This window comes from Argiope bruennichi, chromosome X2 (assembly GCF_947563725.1).
Source record: "Argiope bruennichi chromosome X2, qqArgBrue1.1, whole genome shotgun sequence".
Lineage (NCBI taxonomy): Eukaryota > Metazoa > Arthropoda > Arachnida > Araneae > Araneidae > Argiope > Argiope bruennichi.
In genome coordinates, this window is record NC_079163.1 from 22,359,052 (window position 1) to 22,386,062 (window position 27,011).

General features: G+C 27.2%; 1 protein-coding gene across 2 annotated transcripts in view; it reads left to right on the plus strand.

Annotated features, from left to right (window-relative positions):
• The window catches only part of LOC129960125 (la-related protein 1B-like), a 42,378-nt gene that overhangs the window by 6,163 nt on the left and 9,204 nt on the right, over nucleotides 1-27,011 (plus strand). For both annotated transcript variants that reach the window (XM_056073265.1, XM_056073266.1), the window contains exons 2-16: nucleotides 10,282-10,344; nucleotides 10,699-10,755; nucleotides 10,840-10,984; nucleotides 12,402-12,551; nucleotides 13,501-13,587; nucleotides 14,400-14,541; nucleotides 17,480-17,624; nucleotides 19,434-19,599; nucleotides 20,765-20,889; nucleotides 22,626-22,735; nucleotides 23,455-23,656; nucleotides 23,888-24,061; nucleotides 24,961-25,070; nucleotides 25,235-25,374; nucleotides 25,640-25,784. In XM_056073265.1, coding sequence (XP_055929240.1) covers nucleotides 10,312-10,344; nucleotides 10,699-10,755; nucleotides 10,840-10,984; nucleotides 12,402-12,551; nucleotides 13,501-13,587; nucleotides 14,400-14,541; nucleotides 17,480-17,624; nucleotides 19,434-19,599; nucleotides 20,765-20,889; nucleotides 22,626-22,735; nucleotides 23,455-23,656; nucleotides 23,888-24,061; nucleotides 24,961-25,070; nucleotides 25,235-25,374; nucleotides 25,640-25,784 — 1,931 coding nt within the window. In that variant the 5' untranslated portion in view covers nucleotides 10,282-10,311. The remainder of the gene's footprint in view (nucleotides 1-10,281; nucleotides 10,345-10,698; nucleotides 10,756-10,839; nucleotides 10,985-12,401; nucleotides 12,552-13,500; nucleotides 13,588-14,399; nucleotides 14,542-17,479; nucleotides 17,625-19,433; nucleotides 19,600-20,764; nucleotides 20,890-22,625; nucleotides 22,736-23,454; nucleotides 23,657-23,887; nucleotides 24,062-24,960; nucleotides 25,071-25,234; nucleotides 25,375-25,639; nucleotides 25,785-27,011) is intronic.

A 27,011-nucleotide genomic window follows, 5' to 3' on the forward strand; every position in this document is an offset into this window, starting at 1 on the left:
TTTTTATAGTGAAAAGTTTTAGAGGGTGACTTTCCAATGATACCAATTTTGTTAAACATTTTTTAAAACTTTAGTAATTTTTGGAAAATTAATTTTGGATGTAATTTGTGACAATGATTTTTATTATAAAGAAATTTAAAACATTGTCTTTGCTTCATCGTTGAATCATATTAAACGTGTTAACATTGTAATTAAAAAGAATGGTTTCTTTGCTTTAATTTAAAACTTGAAAGCAGTTCACAATTTCTCTGCTTGTTGAATCTGTATTAAATTTTAAGACAAAAGGATATATTACTGCGTGCTAGCTTCAAAAAATAGTTTTTAAAAATGCATTAATTGTCATTTAAAAAAATTTTTTTTTTTACACCTTTGTGAATTTACTTCTGTTACTTATAAAAAAAACATTTTTTATAAGTAATGCGATTTTATACTATGAAATCATTTTCATTTATTCGTAAAATATATAATCGCATTTTTCTGTAATATTCTTACAGCTAAAGTTTTTATTTATTCTTGTAATATTGAAGCAGAAACAGAAGCAGGTTATTAAATTTTTGAAATGTTCAAAAAAAAAAACTTTTGCTAAACTAATTTTTTATAGATTGAAGAATTCTAAACATTATTATATTTTTCTGTTAAAAAAATTTGATTTAAAAAAAGTTAATTAGAATATCACATTGTTCTGTTGTTAATTTTTGGCAGTTTTGATGGTACCTCTTGAAATGCTTTAGTTAAGCTGCTAAATATTGTGAGCTAGCATAGGAGGAAATTTATCCTTTCCATCTCAGCCATGTCAGATTTTATTTGTTGCTGCATATATAAAAATCAAATGCAAAATTTTTGATCATATGCTTTTTGGTTAGATTTTTGGTAATTCATATACTTTTACATCAATGTCGACATTTTCAGAAATATGTCCATCTAAATTAACTAGTTATTTGTTAATTTTAAGAAATATTGTAAAAGATCCAAGCTGTTTATTGTTAATCTTATAAAAGTTGACTTCATTTTTTTTGGTAATTATATATTTTTTTTCAAAACGAAAAAATTGTTTTATAAGAGAATGCTGTGCTTTTGCAGTGTTGCAGAAATAGATACTAAATTAAAAAAAATACACATTTAAAATTAATTTTAAAAACACATTTAAATATAAGAATTTTCAAGTAAAAACAATGCATCATTATAAAACAGAAAACATTTTATGCTAAAAAAATAAGTAGGTTTGCGTATGCATGATATAAATAGTGCTTAATTTTTTTTTGGACAAAGTACTTTATTTTTGTAACAATTTCCCGCTTTGCACCCTGATTATTATAGTAAATACAAAATTAAATATCTTGTGGGTATCTGATTACAGAAGTCAGGTTAAGATTTTATAGTTAAAAAAAGCACGTGATGCGAGGAATCGCTGCCTAAAGTTGTATCTTGGTAAAAAGGAGTTTATCTAATGTAGACATACATAATAAGCTGTGATATATTGGTTTAGAATTGAAAAGTATATTCTTTAGCCTCTTTCACTCATGACTTCAAAGTTGTAAAGTAAACGACATTAAATAATAAAGAAATTAGTTATTTAAAAAAATTATGAATTGGTAGTTAAAATGATTTTTATTGAAAATGTAGAAGAACCTGAATTGACAAGGTCCTGCAGCAAAATTTCAGAGTAAACAGTTTTGGTGATCTTGACCTATTAGGTTTAGAAATGATAGTAAAAATCAAACAACCATGTTAACTTAAAACACAACAGAAAAAATTAACCAGGTAAATTTAATTTTTTTAAATTCATTTCTTTTCCTTTTAACGATTCTTACAAGCTATGAATATTTTCAGAAATCTATAAAAAAAATTTAATATCTGAAAAAGTCAAAATATTTTGTAGTGTATTTTTATTAGTATCTTCAGTGTCAGAAAACAATATTCATAAAATTAATTCTAATGTATATACTTATTAATTGGGTTCTGAAGTTCTTGTAAGTTTTTAAGGATTTAAAGTTATCTGGTCAGTGATTATTCAACTCCAAGTGTGTGTGTATGTATATGTATGTTGTATATATATATATATTACTTTTCCTTCTTTGAATGCCTAGAAAAGGTGAATTAAGCATCTGACTTCTCGTAAGATATATTTTTTATTTTATTAAAGTAGACTATATTCAGATATTTTTATCATAGGAATAGCAATTCAATGTTTGTAGTTGTGACCGACTTGTGTGTATGTTCTATTATTGGAATACCATGTCCTATTATTTGATTTTCTTTTCTAGTGCAATATCTGAACATTAGAATCTAAAGCACTCTGTAAAATCACTACCTATAAAAATGCTTTTTTAGTAAGTAGTGATTTATATAGCGAAATGTTTTTTAATAGGCAAGTTATCAATTTATATGTGCATCAAGTAATAATACTTGCATGGATTTCTGGAAGGGTTATATCACCTATGTTTTTATAAAGATTAATTTTTGAAATGAACTCAAGATTCTTGATTATTTCATTCTAAAGGCATTTACAAAGATTTTTTTTTACGAATATCTAATTGAATGGCTTATAATATTTTATAATACAGTTCATTGTTCATTTAAATTCATGCTTGTAGCTTATATTGAATTCATATTAATAATTATTTCAAGATTTTGTTTATATAACTAACCACTTTAAAATTGCAAAGTATTTACTAATCTAAAAGGTCATGAAAGTGTCCCAAATTGAAATTTTGGGTATAAATTTCATTGAGAGTTATAATATTTTTGCTTTCTTAAAAAAATAAAAATTAAAAAAAAATTAATTGTGGTGTTTTTTTTTACTATGAGAAACTTGCTCTGTGTCCGATGAGGTGTGGGGGGGATCTATGTTTGATGAAATATTCATTTTGTTTGTCAACCTCCTGAAAATTTTAATATTTCTGAAATTAGAAGAAAAGGAAAAAAAAAAAAAATTTTATTACAAAATCTAATCCGAGTGTATAGTGAGTGTCCTTAAAGGTCCTAAAAAACTACTTACTTTTGATAATCCTTATGAGGACCTTAAAAGTGCTTTTTTTTTTTTTTTTTAAATTCAAGTGCTTGTATTTTCCTTCTGATGGGGAGGGGGAGGGTTCCATTTCACCATTCGAGATCTGCTTGATTTATAGCCTGTATTTTCTTTGTGGTATCGGATCTTTCAATGTTTAATAGATTTCGATGAATCCGGAGGCCAGTGGTTAAACGTTCTCAATTTTGAAAAGTACTGATAGAATGATTAAAATATATTTTTCTCATTTACTTGACTCTTCTTTCACCTCCTTTGACTTGTTTAAATAGAAGTACTTTCTTTTTACAAATCTTATGTATTCAAATGGAACTGCTAATATTGGTTATTATCAGTGAATCAGCAGGGTTTTTTTTCTACATGCAATTACTTGTTTGTAGAGTATTTGTTAGATATATTTCAACATTATTTAGTGACTTGCCACTAGTGAATTATTTAAATATTTTACTTCAATTAATTCTTATGCAAAATTTTAGAACTTTTTAACTATGTGCAGGAAAATGTCTAGTTGATTTATTGTAGATTTCTAATAGTGTCTACACCAAATGATTCAAGTCTTCCAAAAATGAAAGCAAAGTAAAATGTTGAATGTCTTAAAGTTACTTGTAGGTCATTTGTTATTCTTGCCGAAAGATTTCAAAAATGAATTGATGCCAATAAAATTCCTTTTTACTTTTTTGTATACAAACTATTCAAAGAGGAGGAAATGTAATCTCAAAAAAAAAAAAAAAAAAAAAGGAGAAAGGAAAAAAAATCAAACTTGAGTTTTTACCCAATCTTTTTGATTCAATCCTCAGAATTTGACACTTTTGGAATTTATCTGTCAACCGGATAACACAAAAAGCTTTGAGTTGGAAATTCTTAATTCCAAATTTGTAATTTTTTTTTTTTTTTCAAATTTTGAATGACTATTTGTTTATCCAAGTAGAGGTGAACAGAATAACTTCAAAACGCTACATCGGTAAAATATGGCACACAGTTTTAGCATCTAAAATATGCATCTAATATTAAAACTTTGAACCAAATTTGAGTTTATAAATTTATTTGCTAAATCTTTACTTGATTTCAATAAATTTAATATCAGGATATGAGATTGTAGTCATTTTTATCATTTATTTGAAGACTATAAATTTATATTAAAAATTTATTTTCAACATTATTATTCTTATGAACAAGTATCTGTTGGAAGAGGATTCAGCATTAATAAAAAATATTGAAGTGGGGAATTTGAAGGAAAAATGTTTTGTAACTATAATCCATGACCAATGAAAACAGTCTGGCAGAATCCACTCACTAAATATTATGGGGGAAAAAAAAAAAATTAGAATTCTTAGCCCATTTGAAATATTGTCTATTTTTGTGGAAACGGGTGGCAAAAGAAATAGATGTTAATGGCATAAAGTTAGAATCTGATTTTTTTTTTATTACTTTTCTGGAAAAGAAATTTCTTAGAAAAAGAAATTGCTAAAAGTTGAGTATAAAGCTAATACACTTGTTCGCCAAGCCAGAAACTTTTTACTGCTAATAAAATATAATGAGTAAAGAAAATTTATTTGTGGGAAAACTGAAAATTTAGGAAAATCTCTAAAAGGGAACAACCTTTTATTATCATATTTAATAAAATTAGTACGCTTTTATGTTTGAGGTTTGTTTACTTAAGTTTTTTTTTTTTTTTTTTTTTTTTTTTCAGGAATTGGAATGTTAATAAAAATTAAGATTTTTCAAGCTAAACTTACATGAAAGCATTTTAAATTACTCAGTTTTAGTGTTGGTGAAATATATTCAGTTATTCCTGGTGGTTTCTACATTTATATTTGTATAAAATAAAATTGGACACTTACTTTGTTAATACCCAATTTAGTTTATTTTACCGTACTCGTAGTTCTATTTTAATAATAATAAAAAAAAAATTACTTCAAGGTTGGTCCCCCCCCCTTCTAAAATTACTTATTTTTTAGGTTAAAATTAATCTACATACCCTCTCTAATATTTTCTGAATGTAAAACTTATCCATTAAGAAGATAAATAAGTCGATGTCTGGACTTCCAATTTTTGGTACATATCTTTTGCATATTTATCCTACTTAAAACTTTTTAAATAATTTTAAAAGAAAAATCAAATTATCTTATTTCAAGGGCCGGCATCTGCAGATTTATTTTAAGTATTTGAGATGAAAATTTTGATATGAAACGCCATTCATAATGCGAGTTAAACGTCCGAATTGTGTAGGCACCTTTCTAAAATTGATGTATTAGCTATTTATGTTACTTGATTTAGTGAGTACTTGAAAGTTAATAGATTTCATCATATAGTAACTATATTATAATCAGTAATAACTTCAGTTAATAGTATGAAAGATATAAGGAGTTCATTAATACCTAATCATCAGCATATGATTTAATGTAATTTATTGATATTGATAATCGATATTATCAATATCTAGTCATGCATATCACTTGACTAGAATAACTTGATTTAATCTTTGTAGCTTGTAAGTATTTAAAAAAGAAGGCAAATTGAGCTAAATTTTATAATAGAGAAAATAGCTTTAATATATTTAAATCAATATAAATATTTTTAGAAACTCGGGAAAATGTTAATATTTTTTTTTTCTAGAATTCATTTTGCATTTCAAATGGCTATTATACAACAGGTTGGAGTTGGTATAATTTTGTGTAACAAATCACTCACAATTAGGTATAATTTGCTTATAAGAGTAACTTTAAATTTATAAAATAATTGGTTCTCATTTACGTAATTCAGTTAATTTTTTATTTGTAGAGCTTAGTAGATGCTATTATTTTAGTTTATAAAAATAGGGAAGTTTCACTCAAATCTGACTTTAAAGCCATTTTGTATAATATTTTAGTCAAATAATGAACCTATGCAGTAATACGGATTTCTTTGGTTTTCAGAACAAAGGCTATAATATACTTTATTTTTGCTTATTCCTTTTCAGGGCTGTTTTTTTTTCTTTTTCTTTCAAAGTAGCATTTAATTTTCTTTCAGTTAATATATTTGCTTTATGTTAAATTATTTGTTTATTTAAATAGTGGATGCCGGCTATTCAGATAGCATATATAATTGTATCTAGCATCAACTACTTCATTAAATACACTTGCTTTATTAAAGGCCCTTATTTATTATTTAAATAATTTTGCATATTTATTTACAATTTTTTGTGAATTCGTCAATATATAGAATCTGATTTAAGTATGATTTTCAATTTGTTCATTTGTGTAAATTTTTTGACCAGGTTGACATTTTGATTTCTAATAGTATTATTTTCAATTTAATCCGAAAAATTTGGCTTTCCACTAGTACAATTCGGATACAAAGCACATATTGACTTATTTTTATGTGAATATTATGAATTTATAAGATGTATTTTTGTAGCCTTAAACTTCTATAAGTCTAAGAAAAAATATCTGAATAAAGGAAATCATAGAATTTTTATATTTGTATATTTTTCTCTTACATCTATGTATAACCCTAAATTTATTTAGAACTGAAATTCAACATGCTTACTTCAGTATTTGAATTTTAATAATTCTGTTTAAATTTATAAAACTTTTTATCTGTCAGTTTCAATAAAATTTGAAAGTACCATGCATTAAGTTTTTAAAGCAAATGAAAGCGTCTTTGAATGTTGCAGAGTAAAAGAAATCTATTTATGTGGAACTGAATTATGTACATGGTTGCTAATCGGAACTGGATTGTACAGTATATTTGTCTTTAATACTTTTTTTAGAATGAGGAAAAAGGCTCTATAATTCATTTGTATTTTCATGCTGTTTGAGGTGCAATCAATATCTTGCTTTGAGGTGCTTTGAAAATATTTTCAGAATTTGCTATGTTTCCATTTTGAATATTTAGTTATATTTAATGAGTTGCCTGAGAACAACATTCATATAGACTTAATATTTGTTTATAGGATAATTTCTGCAGTAGCTCTTTAAATTTGACAGGTTTTCTAGTTTTACTTTTAAGTGGTGTGCCCCCCCCCTTCCTCTCTCTTTACGATTTTATGGATTTCATACTCTTGCTACTACAATGATTCAATTCTTTGTTACTCCATGTGTATTGGTTTGTTATAATTAAGCTTTCATTATTAAAGATATTAATTTCTTTTACTTATTATTTCATAAGACTTTCATAAAATAGTTCAAATTGTAATTAAAATGAAATAATTTGCTTTAAAATATCCCATTAAAAATGTCTTGGAACATATACTGTGTAATTCTTTTGCCAGCTTTTAGCTTTTACTTGATAATATTCCCCGTCCCCTTAATTTTTTAACCTGTTTTTAAGAAAACCTATGTGGTAAATGATTGCAAATTTTAAACTTTGACGTATAGTATTATAATTGGTTTCTTTGAGGGAGTTACGATTTGAAGGTATTGTTTTCTTGTTTCTAAGATAATTCATAAAGAGCGAGATAAAAATTATTTCTTAAGGTTTATACTTCATAGGTTAGATCTGTGATTTTGATGAGGAAAATTTTAATATCCAAAATTTTTGTGGCCTTTTCTATAATCAGTAATAGCAGCAAGGGTTTTTTCAGTAATTCAATTTAAAAGAAATTTTAATTAGATAAGCTTTCTTATTTTATCTGTATTTAAAAGGTATAATTCAAATGCAATGGTAATATTTTTGGGAAATTTTTTAGTATTCCTAAAATATTGTAATATTGCATATGTTTTAAAAAAATGATTGTTGATAATAACATATAATTTTAATATACTTTTTAGAATATCCTTAAGTTACTGGTATGTATATAGTGACATATATGCTTTGAAATAGCTAACTAAATGAGTCATTAAGCCTATAACGATTTACCTTTTCGCCTAGAAAAATGAAGGGGGGAGTAGAAATGTTGAAGAGGATTATTGCTTTCGGTTTGTTTAGATAAGCTGCATAATATAACCATATTCATTTCATCATAGCCTTGCAGATTATTTCATGCATGTATGCTTCTATATAAATTTATAAGATTAATATTCCATTTTTTTAATAATTTTTCTATGTAACAAATATTTAATTTTATTTGCATTTTTTTTTAAATTCTGTCTTATAGAGGTGGTTGTCAGTTTTTGTTCTGTTTGTATACATTCAAAAGAAAAAGAATCCTGTCTTATTAGATGTTTTGTACACTTTTTATATAGTGAAGCTCTAATCAAGAGACATCTAATTTATCTGGAACATCTTTTAACTGTAATCAGATGAACTTTTACTATATGGCACCTTTTTAGATTTTTAGTTGCTAGTAGTAAATAACTTATTATAATTTAAAAATCTGATTACAAAGAATCTATTTCATTAGATCCATTTTGACTGTTCCAGTATTGTTTAAATTGGTGCTACTTGCAGTAGTCGTAATTTACTTTGACATGTTTTTAAATATTTTATGCTTTGGAAGATAGATAAGCAAATATATTTTTTAAACTGCTTGAGTTTTGTGTCAATCTTATGGTTTGCCATTTTATAAAGTTTTTATTAACTTGCTGTATTCTAGCATATAGACTGTGTTCACGTATATATTATTGATGTTGACTCTTTGTTTGTCATGATTTTAAAAGGGTATTATTTCTGTAATGTTAAATATCGAACAAAATGTGATTAAGATCTTAAAATTCCTACTATTTTAATTTGAGATTGAGGTGATAAAGACGTATTTTATATCTTAACTAAATTTGAAATGTAACTTGGTTCAAAATTGCATTTCTCGTTTTTGCTTATGAAAACTTCTTATAGGTGTGGCATTTATAAAGAGTGTCATTTCTTGGATTCTCATAATTAGATGTAAATGAAAAGTTACCTTCTACAAACACTTGGTAAAATATGTTGGGTTATCTTGTGTTGATGGAGATTCTGAGCCAGTATATACCAGTAGTTGAGACAGTTGTTTTCGTATACAGATAATGAATGTACTTAGATTAAAATTCTATCTATTCCATCTCTTTTTCTCAAACAGAATAATTATTGATCTGCAATTTGTCTTACTTTAGAATAAGTTTGATCACTGAGATAATCCAGTAATTTTCGTCTGTCTTTTCTAAAATCTCAAGAGCTTAGTTTTTCGTGGTATGGGGGGGGGATCATAATTATCCTGCATTTCTACATTTTCACCCTCCCTTTATTTAGATCGTAAGATAAACTGTTTGAATCTAAGGGAAATGATTTCCGTTGTGTCACTATTTTTATTTTAAACATTGTCAAAATTTTCAGTTCATGTGATTTTAATTATTTACCAAGTTACCATTTATTATCGTATATTTCTTGGTAACCAATAATTTTTTTTAACTATTGGGGGTCGGCTTATATACGGTCTTCTAATCTCCCTCAAAAAAAAAAAAAAAAAAAAAAAAAAAAAAACGTAGATGCATTTTTATCATTTGGACGGAAGCAATAAAATATCGCCAGATATCACTTTTTCTGTATTTATTTTTAAGTCCTTTAAAAAAATGATCTTAGTTAAGAGTTCTCCTGAAAAGTAGCTGTTTGAAATTTACTATTTAAAAATTTCTTTCCCGCTTATCTTTCAAGCGAAAAATAAAATAGCGAAGAAAATAAGACTAAAACGGATACAGCAAATCGTATACAAGACAGCATTAGGAAGGGGGGGGGGTGCTAACTTTAGATAGTTACCAAAGTTGAAACTATTGGCACATGGTGTTGCGCTCTGTGCAGATTTGATTGGAGAATATTCCCCCCATTTTAATAGCTTCATAATATTTTTCCCTCATGGCAACATTTTTGAATGTCGTTTTTAATTCTGGCTTGTAAACGGGTTTTGAATTTTGAAGTTTTTGATATTAAAAAAAAAACGCACTCAAGGATCGGCTTGTATATGGAAATATACATTATTTTTATTAATTTTATTTCTGGTTAATTTGTTCTCAGTTAAAAAAAAATGGTCAAATGAATTTACTTAGCTTTAATTCTGCACTTTTACATTGGAGTTTTATCTGTTGTGTTTGGTGCAGTACTTGGATTGATTTTATTTCGTATCTGTAACATTTGCAAATAATTTAATCTTGAGCAAAAATCAATGTGTGATCTTCCTTGTGATGTGTGTTTGGACTATTTAAAAAACTTTAGTGTAAGAACATACTCGTATTGAATTTTGTTTTTATATTTTTATTCATGTTTTATTATCTGCTGTGCTTTTCTTCAGAGTATTGCAAATGCTATGCTTATCATATTAAAGGCATTAAATACTGACAATTAGGGAAAAATAACATTATTATTTTCAGGTGGAGTTGGAAGCTTCTTGCCGGTTAAACATGGAAGCCCAGGATGTTCCTGAAGCATCTAAGGTAGGTTTTACTTGCTTAAATTTTTAACATTCAAAATTTAATTTCAGTTATTGAATTTTCTTGCAATTTTTAGTTGAAATTGGATAGAGATTTTTAAATCAGCTTAACATAGTCTTTTTGGAAGAATTGATCTTTGAGTTGATAATGAATCCTGTAATTAAAATAAAATACATTATGAAGGTTAATATATTTGAAGTGCATTTATTGATATTTAAAAAATTGAATTTAAAAGATCAACAAATCATGTTTGTTCATGTGTACCAGTATTTTGAGGCAAACATAAATATGGAAATTTAAATGTATAAATGATACCTTTTAACTTTTATTAATGTATGTGAAATTCACTTTTTACAGGAGGATCCCAGATCTCTTAGTGAGTGGCCAACATTGGGTGAAGTTCATATGAATGAGGTAAAGCATATGTTAGCTTTGTAAATTTAATTATGTTTGATAAATTTAAACAAGTCTTGTTGTTAACTTGTTTATTTATTACAGAAGCAAGCATCCAGTTCTGCTAATACTGTTCCTGCAAAAACTTCTAAAGAACAGAGCCCAAATGATACTGGTGTAGATGATGATTCTGCCAAAGAAAATCAGGAATCTGTGAAATCAAATACAGCTCCCCAAGCAAGGAAAAAAGGTTTGTTAAAGCTATGCCTTTGTTCATTAAAAATTTTCTATTTTTTACTATTTTTGAGAATCAGATTTAAAATTTTCTATTTAAATCTCTTAATGATTTAATAGAATAAAGAATAATATACATTTGAGAAAATATTTTTGTTGCTCAGAAGCAAATTCAGATATCCAAAATTGGAACCTTAATGTCCCTTAGCATCTTAGGATTCATTTAGAATAGTTGAAAAAAATATTTAAAGCTAAACCAGAAGCCTTAAATAATAACTTTTTAAAAACTTTTAAATGTTTTATTTTTTAGTGTGATAGATATTTTAGAAATCTTTATTTATATCCAATTAACATCTAACCAATGCAAAGCTTCAAATTTTAGAATAAACAATTTAATTACTTGTTCCCACCTCCTTAAAAATTAAAACGTTAACTTCAATGAAATTCTTAATAATTCAGATATGTGTGCAAAAATTAGCAAAATTTCATGAATATCTATGTACAATTTTGCATTTCAGGTAATGATGAAAACGAGAATTAAAATCGTATTAAAAAATTAAAATTGAAGCTTTTATTGGTAAGATGAGTGTTAAAAATGTATCAAAACTGTAGTTTTGTTGAAAATAATACGATAGTAATAGTAAATTTTATATTTATTTTTTCATTAAAATGTCTTTTTATATAATGCAGATTTGAAAATAGATATTAAATAAGCTATTTCTCGTTAATATTGAAAAAAATGAAAAATTCATGTAAATTTCAAATTATACAAATTTTTATTAAATCCTAAACGTATACCGAGATTATGAATTTAATAGATTATATAGGTTATTATTTTATTTGCATAATATATTACTTGTTTTAAAATATGTTCCATTAAAAATATGATTAAAATATTTTTTTTTTAAAAGCTTGAGCTAATTCTGCTTGCTAAATTTCAAACAAAGTTGCAGCTCTCTAAATACAATATTAGTTTTCTTTCCAGATTTGAATGCAAGTTTTTGTCTTAACATTAACAATGACAAAAGCAGGCAAACAAATAATTTGATTGAAATTGTTCTAATTACATTACAATAAAATATATTGTTGCAAATTGTATTTATTATTTTAAAAAATATTGGTAATTTTGAAATTTTAAATTATTGGCGACTAAAAACGTTTTCAAACAAAATGGGTATCATAAGAAAACTCATGCACTAATGGAAGGGCAGCCAGTCATTAACTGGTCAATAATCTACTAATGGTCTTGTTGATTAAATTCTCTTCATAATTTTTGAAGAATAGAGACGAAATAAAGTTTATTTTTAATAAATTTCTGTCAAGTAACTAAATTCTTCCAGTTGAGGACAATTTGACATTCTTCAAAAACTTTGAAATGTTTATATTCTTAGATTTAGTTAATCTGCTATAAGTATTTGATATTCTGTTTCCAGGATCTAAGCAAAAATGGGTGCCATTAGATGTAGAAACATTAAAAAGTGATAAACGGAAGCTGACTCGCAATGGAAAAGCTTTTGCGGGAAAGGATGATGGTACTTTCAACGGTGAACGGCGGAGGTCTGAAAGTGATTCCAAGAAATCTGGTAGGAAGAATTTTTTTAATACAATAAAACTAAGTAATATAAAATGGAAAAAAGATTCTCTTAAGTGAAAAGTAGTGAACTTTCTATCTGTAGAAAAGGTAATGTGTAAAAAAAATCTTTTATATGAATTTATTATTGAATACATGAAAAATAAAAACAATACACTTGTTAAATGAATGGCTTGATTTTGCATGAATCAGCTCAATGTTCCATTCCCTGAAAAGTCTGGTAATCAAATAGTGTAATGTACAAATTATATGAAAGTTCTGTGTTTTGTTCTTTCTTCTCTTGCTCTCATATCTTTTTTAATATTTTTAACATTCAAAAACTTGGTGCGAATGGTTATGGTTTCTGTTTTTAAAAAAGAACCCTAGTGATTTCTGTCAGTATTTTTCTTTTTGAATTAATTTTTTTGTCTTTACCCTTTTCATTCTCTATCATTAAACATGACTGTTTTTAAATTTAAAAGTCCTTACATTACGTAGTATGGTCACAAATTTAAAAGATGGGTGTTTAATACAAGACTCTTCATAGATTTTCTAATCACAGTTTATGAAAGTATGCAAATTGCTTAGTATTCTTTCCGATAACTAGGAAAGGAATAATAAGCTAGCTTGTGAAAAATTGAAGAAATTAATCGTTTTCAATGGAAAAAATCATTACTTTTTACCTTGCATACAAGGTTCTGAAAGGGATAAGATTAAAGCAAGAATTTACTTTGACATTTTTCTGATTTTTGTAAATATGATTGCTTTGTACCTTTCAATTTTAAAGTTTTTAAAAGTGACATTGTAAATAATTGTTAGTTATTTTGTTGTGCAAGATCTATGTATTGAATATTGATTTCAAGCAATTATTTTTTTAAAAATATAGATAACTCCTAAACTTTTAATGCTACTCCTAAATTTCAAATTTTTGAGATTTGTTAACATTTAATATTTGTTTACAGAAAACAGGAAAGATCGAAATGGCAATTCACGCCAGCGAGGTAAAAAGGGACGTGGGTATTCTAGAGATTGGAATTCAAAGCGAAGGGGTATGTATTATGCATTATATGAAATTCTCCTGTTATTGCTTAGAAACTTTTTCTAATTTGTGTAATGGGGAAAATTTTAAATTTTTGTTCAATATTTTTGTATTGGTAACATCTATTTGTGTATTTGTATACTTCTCTTAAGCGTGTTTAAGCGTAAAACAATAACCTTTAAAAATATACATTATTGCTTTTATTTATAATTTAATCTTATTTTTTATTCCATCTCTTTTCCTTTATAATTTGTTTTAATGCACATTATATGATTCTCTGTTTTTTGCCTGGTTTTTAAAAAAATATTTGACTGTTAAAAGATGGCCCAACATTTGTGTTTAGAATAATATTTAATTCTTTGCTAATTGCTGGCATTTTTCTGAATTTCTGGTTAATGCATCAGTGTTCAGTTAAATTTGACATCAAATCAAAAATTTATCTCTGCTGAATGGAGACTAAACTTATTCTTAGGTATACATTTTGAAAACTGCTATTTGTATTGTATCTTAAATCCAATCATGGATGCATTTCTTATATAGCTTACTATCATAAATGTATAAAATACTGAGAACATTTGCCAAATCTTTTTATTCAATATTTGCGATTTTTTTTTTTTTTTTTTTTTAGTATTACCTGTTTCTGATATTTGAAGTTGGGAAAAGTAATTTCTGTAATTTTAGTGAATTCTTTGCTTTTGTCTTGAATTTTGAAAACGGTTTTAAAAACCTGGATAAGATTTTAAATAGAACCTAACTCTTATTAAAAGGTACTACTGTTTTCTTTTATAAAACTGTTGTAATTATTACATTTTTTTTCCCCAGGATATTCCCAAGATGAAGCTTACTACCAGGACATGAATGGATTTGTCCCAACAGATATGACCTATTATTCTTACTGTTCATACTATTGGAATGGATACCCATTGTCTGAAGAAACACTAAAAGATACTTTGAAAAAACAAATGTAATTACTTTTTGTATCACGCTTAGGAAATTTTAGAAAATTATTTAGATTTGTGCAATTAGGGTTTTAAATTTTTTGATACATTCGTTGACCCCTCTCCTCCCCAAAAGTCTGGCATTTTGCTGCAATCTTCTTAATCAGAAGACTTAAATAAAATTTTCTGCCCTTTTATAAGGTTTGTACCATCACTAAAAGTCCTTAAATGCAGCTAATTTTTAATGGTCCTTTTATATGTTCCTTTAGATTGCATATTTTTCTTTCTGAGGAGGGAAAAAAAAATTACTACATTGCAGAACAATGTCAGATCTGCCTGATAGTATGATTGCATTTTCTTTGTGAAGTCTGATCTTTCATCCCCAAAATAGTTTCAGTTAGTCCAGAAGTATCGGGAAAAGGTTTTATCTGAGTATAGAGAAGTACTGATAATGAGAATCTTTTATTTACCCGACTTTTCTTTCACCTTTTTGCTTCTTTACATATAAAGATCCTTTCTTTTTAGGATTAATGTTATATTCATATTGACTTAGTTACTAACAGCATCTTTAAGTCGTTATGCACTTTTCTGCATATGTTATTTTTTAAAAAGATTTGTTGAGAGTTTATTTTTATCATTTAGTAATTTACCAGTTATAATTTATTTAAACACTTTGTGCAAAAAATTTCTTGCAGTAAAAGTGTTTTACTTTTTTATGTGAAAATATTTGATGTAAAAAAAAATTGTGTAATTTGATGCCAATGAAATTCCTTTTTTACTTGTAAGTGAAGTATTCAGAGAGAATTGTCTCCACGATTCAGACCTCCAAAAAATAAAATTTTAAAATCAGTATCTGCCCGTGATTATGGTAACTCTGTCAGTTAGATGTGGGAAACGTGTATGTTATCTAACACCAAATTTACAGATATCTGTCAAATTTTGAATGAAATTCATTTACATGAAAGTTTTTTTCTATCTATCTGATTGCAGACTTCAAAACGCTAAGAGCTATATTAGTAAAATTTGGTGTACAGTTTTAGCATCTAAAGTAAGGATCAGTATCAATTTTTAAACCAGATTTTTCAAAGAGTTGGCCATTTGTCGGTCTCGACATTCGCATACGTATAAACGCGGGAACTGAAAGATGCAACAATTTAGAAAATAATCTTGACTCTAAAATTGTAGCTGTGTTTCATTTGGTCAACCAAATACTTCCTAAATTTAGTTTTTCTTACTATAATGCAAAATACAAAACATTTATGTATAACTATATAAAAAATAATTGGAATGCTCATTGTTTCCATGTCCTTTTCCAGTATCCTTAATTTTTTATGTGAGAGGGAGAGAATTTTTTTAGGGGAGCATGCTAGAAAATTTCAGAGAAATTACTTCCATTGTTGTCTTAAGAGTTGCAGAGCATATTCAGCCATTTCCTCATATATCAGTGATAACCCATTTTTTACCTTTTTGTTCTACTTTTTTTCTTAATTTAGTAAAACAATTTCTTAGGTAAAATCTCTTCACTTTGTAATTAGTGCTAGTAGTAATGAAATGATGCATTATTAGTAATTTTCTAATAATGCGTCATTTTCTGCGATTATTAAAGTAAGTGCAGGAGTAAACAGAGATAAATTATTGAAAATTTTACATTCCAGATCAAATATTTGAAGTTGTATGCTTATCAAGCCTGAAATTCACTATGGAATGCTTCCTAAATAGATCTCTAATAAGTTATGTATCAGTAAAAGATCAGAGAAAACTAGCAGGTGTGAAAAAGAATTGTTCTGTGTTATTATATTAGAAAATTGAAAACGAGTGATGCTGTTTTGATGCAGTACATATTTATTTCGTGGAGTATATGCATGATTGTCAAATTATCTGTACATGGTTTTTAGATTTTTTTTAATGTCTGGCAGATGAAGTTGTTGCTCTTTATTTGAAGACAATTTTACAGAACTGAGGATAGTTTTGAAAATTTTTCATTATTATTTTATAAACAAGTTTAGTTGAAATCCCATTTTGAAGCAACTCTAGAACTATTTTGGAATGGTCCTCGTAATTTTGAACCATGACCAGATGGCGGGAAAGACACCTGAAAGGCACCCTCCAAGCTTCAGTAGGAAGACATTTGGCCCCAACGGATTTAACATTCACCAGACCCACTTACATCGCAGTACGGTGGAATCGAGTTTTGAATCTAAAACTATCTGGTCTGGAAGCCGAGTACTTACCACTATGGTACCGTGGCCCTTTTTCATGAGCTAGCTTTTGATGGAGGAAGATTCATCTTTGATACAAAAAAAATATTGATGTGGGAAATTTGAATCTTATTTCACTTTGTAACATTTTTGATCCATGTAAAAAGTAGTCTGTTAGGAATCCACTGGTTAAACATTACTAAAGAATTGAAAATATCAACATCATGACTAAATGATATTAAATTATCTGATTTCTTGATGTCTTTATGGAAAATTATATTTCTTTTAGAAAAGAAAATTGCCGAAATTGAATGTAAAGTTAATGCACTAGTTCAACAAGAAGCTTTTCATTTCTATCAAAATTCTTGCTGTGGGAAAAGCTATTGAATAAATTGAAAGAGTTTGGAAAACATTTGTGGAAAGAAGCAAATTTTGTACATAAATAATAAAATTAGCATGATTATTATATCAGAGCTTTGTTTAATTATGTTTGTAACACTTTTTTCAATTAATTGAATTAATGAAGTAGTGTTAATAATTTTAAATATGCAATAAAAATAGCTTAATAAATTTTTTCAAATAAAACTTGCATGAAAGCCATTTAAAATGTAGTTTTAATGTTTGTAACACTATAATCATGTTGGTTCTTATTTTTCTCTAAAGGTGCTTGAATTCTGATAAAAATACTTTAAAATAATAGAACTTGAGTGTCAATTATGTTTTGTATTCTTTAATCAATTTTCTGAATTTCATCAATTCTTTGCAGAGAATATTATTTTAGTGAAGAAAACTTGCAAAAAGATTTCTTTATGCGGAGAAGAATGAATTCAGAAGGGTTCATACCTGTTGCTCTTATTGCAAGTTTCCACCGTGTTCAAGCCCAAACCCAGGATATTACCAAAGTGCTTGAGGTAAGTTAGATTGGCAAAGTATGTATGCATAATGTGGATTTTTTTTTTTTTTTTTTTTTTTTTTTTTGCAAACAGTTTTAAGTAAAATTTATACCGAATAGATTTTGAGTACTTTTAATAACATGTTGTCATTTTAATAAATTTTAAGGCAATGTAATGGTTTAGGCTGATTTCAAAAATTTGATTTTTTAATACAAAGGTCAGTGTAGAAAGTGGTTTTCAGAAGCACGAATACAAAAAAATATATTTTAATTTTTGTGATAAATGTGAAATTTCTAAAGCAGTATTTTGTCTTGCTGATTTGAATTGTATTTAAATACTATGAAAATTCCATTTATTTGATATTTTTTTCAAAGAAGCATAATTTTTCCTCCTGAGAATTCCTTCTTATGGCATTTATGCATTGCCAACAAAAGTTTGAAATGCAGAATGTTTTTAAAATTGCATAAATCTATAATTTGAATACAAATTCTTTTGGTCCTTCATTAAAAAAAAAAAAAAAAAAAAAAAAACTTATCAGACTTGACTCCTTTTTAATGTCTAGTTGTCTTCAGCATTTGATTGATTGCTTTTTTATTACAAGGTGCTTGCATTCTAAATATAACTATAATGTAAGTTTGTATTTTAACTAAAAATGCCATGATTCTTTACAATATTCTTAAATGTTGCAAGTTTTCAATGTAATGAAATTCTTTTTCATTTTGATATGAATTTATCATTATCATTCTTTTTATATAAAACATTATTATTGTATATTTTGGCATTTGTGGATTTTTACCATTAATGTTTTGCGACTTCAAAGGTGGGTCCATTCCTTTCTATGTTCTTTGTCGATTTTTTCACTGTAATTTGAATGTTGTGATTTCTTATGTAATGAAGCATTGATATTTTCCTTCACTGAAGTCTTCAATTATGGCTTGTAGGTAAAACAACTGAAATCGCTTTCATCATCCAAAATATTGTTCAGGAACATAGATACTGTCACTCATGCATGCAGAATCTAAAAGAATGTCAGTAATGGTCTTAATCAGTGAACTTATATACAGATTCTTTTATATTTTTGTAAATTACCATTTGATATCCAGGAGGAGAGAAAGTCCTACTGTAGTTTTCTTTTAGTGTCATAATTTGAATACTGTGGGTTATGCTATCCATTTTAGGTTCGTCATGATTACTTTGGGCCTTTAACTCGGGTCATCATCCAAACAATTCCTAGAATTCATTTTAACTGTATTGTTTCTAGAAGAAGCAATTTTTGTTGACAAAATTCATTGAATAGAAAAATTATTACTGTCATTTTTTTTTAAATACCTTAAAATAATTTTATCTAGTTCTTAATTATTTTTTGCCTGGCATTGTCATAACATTCCATTTACAATTCTTTATATCATTCATTTAAAATTATTATTGGAGCTATTTTGAAAATAATCTTAACCTTTTTGTCCTGAGTATACTAGTATTCTTAGATAGCTTAAATTGTTGCCCTTATTGTTGTTTGTTATATTTTGTTTATATCAAGAAGTGATCAGAATAGTAAAAATTGAAAACAGGAATGTTTCTTTAATTTTAGTTTAAAATTTCAAGCATTATGCTTAAGTTTTGTTTTTTTTTAAAGTCGCAGAGTTTCTTATTGGTTGCTATATCAAATGTTATTATTATGGATATTCTTGTTTTTTATTCATATTCTGCAATTTGCAAATATGTTAGGTAATAAAAATGCTATTTTAAGTATGATTTAATATTTTGAAAATATTGTTTGAATGGAACTTAAATTTTTGTGTTGGCATTACATGTGTATTTGTTTTACAGGCTGTTAGCTCTAGTGAACTATTGGAACTTAAAGATTGCCCTGAAAAAGGTCCATTGGTCAGAACTGTTATTACTCCTGAAAAGTGGCCTATTCATGATGCACTGTCAACTGAATTCCATAGTGAAATTCCTGTTGTGATTCCTGGAAAACAATTTAATATTCCAGGTACATTTTTTTTTCTCTACATTGATTATTTCTAAATAAAATTTCAGTCTTGATTGCTGCTTTACAGCTTGCAACTCTTATGATTTTCTGTTCCTATTTTTGATTTAGTTCGTAACACACAATAAAAGAATCTTTTCTGTTGAAATTAGTTTAGGAAATATAAAACTTTTTGATAGTTTATACTTGTATTTATAGTATAAATTATAGTTTATGCTATAAATATAAGTATAAAGCCCATTTTAGTCTTGAGAATATAAAACCAAGCTGACAATTAGGCATTTTTCCTTTGGGGGGGGAGGGGTCTCATATCTTCGGCAGTTGTAGGGTTTACATTTTAAATCTCTTTATATCTGACCAAAAATTAAAATCGCGGTGGTATGGTTGAAGGCAAAGTACTTGAAAGGAATTATTGTAACATATGAAATTTGTCTTAAATTTGGGGGTACTTAATTTTATAAGTTATAAGAATTCTGTTTTTAAAACATCTAGTGAATGAATGAATGATTGAATTTGCTGTAAACCAATATAATATTCCTTTTGCAAGTAGCTAATGGAAATTGGAACATCATTAATTTGTATGGTATGATATAACACATTATCAGTTATTACCCCAACATTTTTTGGCAGATTAAGGATTGATATTTCTTGCTTCCATTTTTCAAAAAATGCAAGTTCATCTATCTGTGGTAGTCCTTTCATGTTATTGCCTTAATGGATAAGATTTGCTTTATGCCCTTGCACACAGTACAATGACTGTGAATCCTTTCTTGTTGAGAATATACTATTCATATTTACCAGTTGCTAACATCTATAATATGCAAGTTATTACCTGACCTAGTTTAATCAATATAAATTATAAGAATGTTCTGTACTGTAACTTATTTCTCAATTTTTTGGTATGTATGTTAAAATGAACAACGGCAGGATGGGTTTCGCATTTAAAATTGAATGGTCAGAAAGACATTAGACTACTTGATACTGTATTAGTTTAATTTTGTTGTATAATATGATAATTGTAAGCATGAAATTTTTGCAATAGATCATCAAATAGTAATTATTCTATGATTTTATATTTGTGTGTGAGAACTTTTCCAAAAAAATATTCAACCGACTACTGAACCTGAAATCAATTTGTTAAACATAACTTTTTCATGTTCTTTTTCAGCTGATGTTTCAGAGTCAACAGGATCCAGTGCAAAAAGTGAGTCTCAGCAGAAGACTGGTGTATTGCCCAAAAACGGCAACAGAAAGGAATCAAGATTCCGGACTAAATCTTCTTCGACCATGAAAGTATGTTAATGTTTTATATTTTTGCTTTCTGAATTTTGCATTTTACGCCTTTTTAGGTTATGAATCCTTTAGAGGATATTCATTATTTCAAACCATTTAAAAAATATTAAGGACTTCCCAGTTTCATAGATACAAAGTTCTGTAAATCGGTGCATGAATAGGGTTTATTATTGTATGCAAAAGGATTAAAGCTTTCAGCATGATGTTTTCCTGCGTTTTTGCTTTAATTTTATAAAATTCAATTGTATATATTCTGTTAAGACCTTAAGTACCAAATTTAGGGAATTTTGGTCATAGCCAAGCTTGAATTTTTTTTTTTTTTAATCACTTTTTATTTTCTATGCATTTTATGTGAATGATAATTTTAAAAAGTATTTCCATCTGACTTTAAATTTTCAATGAATGCAAATAGTAGATGAATACAAGACAGTCAATAAGTTTAATTTTTGTAGCTCTTGAGTCTATTAGAAATGTGTATAAATCTTACATTTATTTCATTTTTTTTAAGTTTTGTTCATTTTGGAAATTTACTCTGTTCAGAATTGTGATAGAAAGCCCCCTCCCCCCCCCCCCCTTCAATCTTCCTCAAAAAATTCATCTCAATATTATGCATATAATCGTTTTTAATACTGAAGTGATCAAAGTGAAGAGTTTATTTGTTGATGTTGAAGACAAATCTTCTAACACTTCTGTGACGACCCATGCCTCTTTGGTAACCATGAAGTATTTGAACCGGAAATTTCATTGCATTGTGATGCTCATTGGCCAGGTTTCAAGGAGTCAAGTTTTTTTTTTTTTTAACTACTTGTGTTTTGTATGTTAAAATAGTAGGCATTTCGAATTTTTTTAAGTGTTAAGTAATGGTTTGAGATCCAGTACATAGTTTTTGCACAAATCACAACATTAATCCCCCCCCCCATCTCATAGCATTGTATTGAAGAGTTTTTACCGTAAAAAATATCTGTTATGTAATTTTCATATAAAATTGAAAGCAGATGTAAAGTTTACATTTGTCTTAATATGTGATCCAGGTATGATTTACTGATTTGTGAAAAGTTTAAGGAAATAATCGGTTGTATTTTGGGGTGGTCAGATGTTAATTCGGGAACGCTGCTATTGTAATTCGCATCATAATATTTGGATGGTACACTGTGAATTTGTCCTAAAGCGCAATAGTAAGGAAAACCTGGTTAAATTAACTTTGGGTATTATGAAATGAAGTCTTTATTGAAAGTTTGACAAATTCTAAAAAATGCAAGCAAATAAAATGAATTAATCATGGAGAACGTTTTATATATTTAAAGACTTGTCTCAACATTATTTTAGTTTGAAATCGAAAATATTTAATCCTAAGCTTATTATTTTGTTGTATTTAAATATAATGAACTTTTCGCTATTTTCATAAGATTTTCAAATCTATATATGCAGTTAAAATGTTCTGCATTCTTATAATATATTTTGGGTAACTTATGTGCTTGTATATCTCTCCTAATAAACTCGTGAAGCTTATTTACTGTCTAGCATTTTCAGTCTTGATCCTGAAGAGGTTGTGATAGCAAACTATTCTAAAATTCATTTTAGTATCGAGTCTAAAGTAAAAACTATAATGCTTTCCTAAGCAAGTTCAAATTCTATTTTTAGGTAATTGTTTATGTATATGTAACTCATGTATTGTGTAAAAAAAATTTGGCAAATGCATGGAATAATAGTTCTAATGATTTCCAATTTTTATTTAGGACATAAAGGAAGAAAATCCAAAGATGTCTGAAAGTGATGAACTTGATTTTAAATTTGATGAAGAACTTAAAAACGAAGCTTTTGCAGAGACAAAAGATAGGAAGGAAGAGTTAGTATATATTTAACAAATCTTATGTGTTGTAGTCATAATGAAATTGCATGGTTAGAGATTTAAAGTAATCTAGAATTTTTTTTTTTTTTTTTTCGTTCTAATAAAACTATTAATATGAAAATGGACTACATTATATAGTTTGATGTTATAAAATTTGTTGAGTTTTAGGGCTTAGTCCTTAAATCTGTGTAAAGTGTAATTCTCTAATTAAAAATTGTATAGTATATATTAGTATTTTTTTTCTTTTATTAATTTCCATTTTTAGAATCAAAGAACTTTAAGTTAGTCATGAATTAAAATTTCTGCTTGAATCAACTTTATAGCAAATGCTTAGCTTGCTTCAGCTTGATTTATAGCCAAAAACATTAGTTTGGCTATAAATTTGCAGATGAATATTTAAGAGGTTGAAATTCTAAATGGCTCGCTAAATAATTTTAAATCAGTTTAATGGTGGGCAATTTTTAAAAAAAAATATTTGCATCAAATCTAAATGCTCATTTAAATTGTTGATTTGTGTATATTCTGATTGTTTTGATATGACTCTTTAAAATGTTTTTCTAAGCAGTATATTCAATTAATTAGTTTCTTGTTCAGATTACAGGCTATCAATATGGAATTTAAAGGCAGTAAATCAGCATTGTTGAATTTTTTTTCTGTTTTGTGACTAGCTTATTACCTAAGTGGGGATTTAATTACTTTTTATTTATGTATTGCAGCTCAGATAAAAGTGGCTATGAACTGAGTGATCAAGATGTTAATAAACTTATTATTGTGACTCAAACATCTGGAAGTCGAAAAAGTGACCGCAGTAATAAATCAAGCTTTCCCTCTTATGTTATGAGTCAAGAAATGGCATCTACTATAAATGATGGTCTTCATTATTATGAACAGGATTTAATTGGAAGGTACCAAACTGATGTAAGTACTCTGCATTTTAAATATTGAATTAATTTTTGTATTTTCTGTCGACTATTTACATTTATGCCGATGTAGTTAAAGTTGAACTAAATTATTAAAAAAAAAGTTTGTTTCTTAAACTCTCCCCGTGCTATATTTATGGGCCTTGTGCAATAAACCAAACTAAGCATGAATGAATAAGTACTTTTTAACAAAACTTTTAATAATTTTTAACAAATATTTGTTTTTCAGTTGGGTTATCAAGGAGCTGGTTTGTACTATGGGTCTATGTCTTTACCATCTCCAGGAATGCACATACCTATGAATGACCCCCAGATGTCTGGGAAATGGTCTTATGCAAATCATACTCCTGCTTCAAGATTTTATCCTGTTGTGAGAACCAATAGTTTTTCCATGGAAACGCAGGTAAATATTTGATAATTATTTGTATATATTTTGTGGGCAACATTAATGCTTTGATTTAGACCAGTTAGTTTGTATAAGAGCAGTTAGTGTCTAGTTAAGAATTTTTGATTCTTTGACTATTAACTTAATATTTATTTCTAATTTGGTTAGTTAAGAATTTCATGTTTCTTTTCTTATCAGAATCATAGGTTTTTTTTATTTTGGTTGTCTAGTTTTGGTTTGTCAAGGGTGGTTAATTTTTTATTAGTAACATAATTACATTTGTCAGCTCAAAGTTTTTATGTAAAATAATATACTTAAGTCTTTTACGAAACATCCTCCTCGAGTTTAATAATGATTGGGATTTTCTCATTAATCGAAGCATTTTTAGTTAAAATGATTAGCCAATATCATAAAATAATGAGTAGTTCTATTTAAGGCTTTAAAGTCGAACAAGAATTTTAAATTCAGTTTGTTGGATTTAATCGAATTTCTGTTTAAAAAAATATTCTCTTGAATTTTTTTACTATACTTAAAATAATTATGAAAATCTGAAAAGGTTGATTATGCTGTTTAGAGTTAAAATAAAGCTCAAATCACACAATATTAAATCATTTTGATATAATACTTGCCATTCTTTCCCCTTACTTTTATTTCGGGGGATTTTAATGGAAAGTATAAAACTTTTCACTCAGTAAAATGGAATCGAATATCAGTCCATCTGAAATTGAGTGAAGATAATTTTTATATTGCTTTAATTTATTGCTTGTTATTTTTGTAGTCAAATTTTACGAAGATAAATCTACGAAAGCGATGAAAAATATTTATCTCCCTTCCTCCTTGTACTTGCATTAAAATTGATGCATAATTAAATTTTTAATTGAATGATCATCATAACGTTTTGATTTTCTTTTTTAAAGCGGCAAAGATTTCAAAAAATGCGGAGTAACAGCGATGCCATGGGACAACATGTTGGATGGGTGATGGACATAAAAGAACACCCCTCTCGTTCCCGGACGAATTCTTCCAGGTATAAATGTTGACATATTATTTTTTCAGTTAATCGTAAGACATCAAATATTCTAAGTAAGCATTCCTAAAATATAGGTGTTTCATACTGTATTTATGGATTGTGTTTTTTATAACTTTTGTTAAATATCAGTTCATTGTAACAAAACTTTTTTTTTCCCCCAGTGAAAGCGTTTTATCACCTAGTAGTTATGGTAGTACTCCTCAACTTTTGCCCTCATTTGAACATCCAAGCCATGCTTTATTAAAAGAAAATGGATTTACTCAAATAGAATACCAAAATTATCGTAAACGATGTTTAAAAGGTTAGTTTATTTTTTAAGTCTTGTTCCAATAGACTTCCTGTAATGTATATAGTATGTAACTGTAAGAATCTTGTACCTTTACTGTATTTCAATTTGTTTTACATTTTGATGTACCATTAATTGATTTACTGGTTAAATAGAAGATACAGTGAAAAGTGGATTTTTTTTAATGTTGCAAGGTTCAGTGCATCTGTTACATCACTCATTTTTTATTTGTAACTCGAAATTAGGCAATCAGAATAATGAATACATTTGTTTTTTCCAGAAAGACAAGATCTTGGCATTGGTCAGTCTCAAGAAATGAATACTCTCTTTCGTTTTTGGTCATTCTTCCTCAGAGACCATTTTAATCGTAAAATGTATAATGAATTTCGCAAATTAGCTCAAGAAGATGCAAAGAATCACTACAGGTATGCTTATTCGTGTTTTTGATTAAATGGAAAAATTTATTTTTATTGCATAAAAAAAGCCCTTTTAATATAATTTGAGAAAAATACATTTCGTTAATTTAAAATAGTATAAACTTGTTCTGACTTAAATATTCTTTTATTGTTGAGGATATAAGATTTTTGGAAATTTTATTTCCGTCCTTTATGATTTTTAAAAAGTTATGTGAACCTTAAAAGTGCCATGGTAATTTAAATTCCAAATTTATTTTTATTGCTTATTAACTTGCCAAATTGATGATCAAGTTTGCATACAAACAATAGTTTAATTGATTTAATATTTTGCATTATAAAAAGTTATTAAAATTCTGTTGTCAATTTTTGTAGTCAGTTATGTAATTATCAACTAAACAGCAATGGTCTGATTATGCCAGTGTGGTAGTATGTGCAAGATGTTATAGGTAAATCCTCTGAACAAACAGATATTTCATTTGGTGGAAATCTTTCAAGTTTAAAAGCATCTGATTTTTGTGTGTTGCATTGCAAATTTTGATACCTATTTCTATCTCTGAATGTATGTAGATGTAATTTTTGGAAAAACATACATGATGCTGACAAATCACTATCCTTGAGTTTTAAGTGGAAACTGAAATGACTCACTCTTTTTTTCTGATAACTTGCAGTGATTTCAGTTGACTTGTATCTTATGGAAATTTCCTTAGATGTCTCCAAAGTATGTGTGTGCCTATGGACAAGTTTAATGTCTGCTCCTTAAGATTTGTGAAAGATTGATCACTCATATATTTTTCGTTTCACAGTCATAACATTTTGTAAAAGATACAGGCAAATTGGGTGGATATTTTATGATGGTATTGATGAATGAAAAATTATAATTCATATTTCTCATCTTTTTTCCCCCTTTATATATATATATATATATATATATATATATGAAAGCTTAAGGCTTGTTTTTTTATACATTGAAATAGAGATGTGAAATTTTTCTAGGATATGTAGATATTTTTCTTTTTAAAAAATGTTAAATCAAAATTAATGCATTTTCCAGAAATTGTATGCTTTACAGTAAAAAATTTAAATATTAGCAAGAGAAATACAGCAAGTTTTATAGTTTCTTAGTAGTGACGTGGAAAAAAATATTTGCATATTTAACAAAATCTTAGGATTTAAAAAAAAGTTCGACAGAGTGCGTAGGGTCATGAAAAGTGCTTAATATTCCTGAAAAGTGCAAAT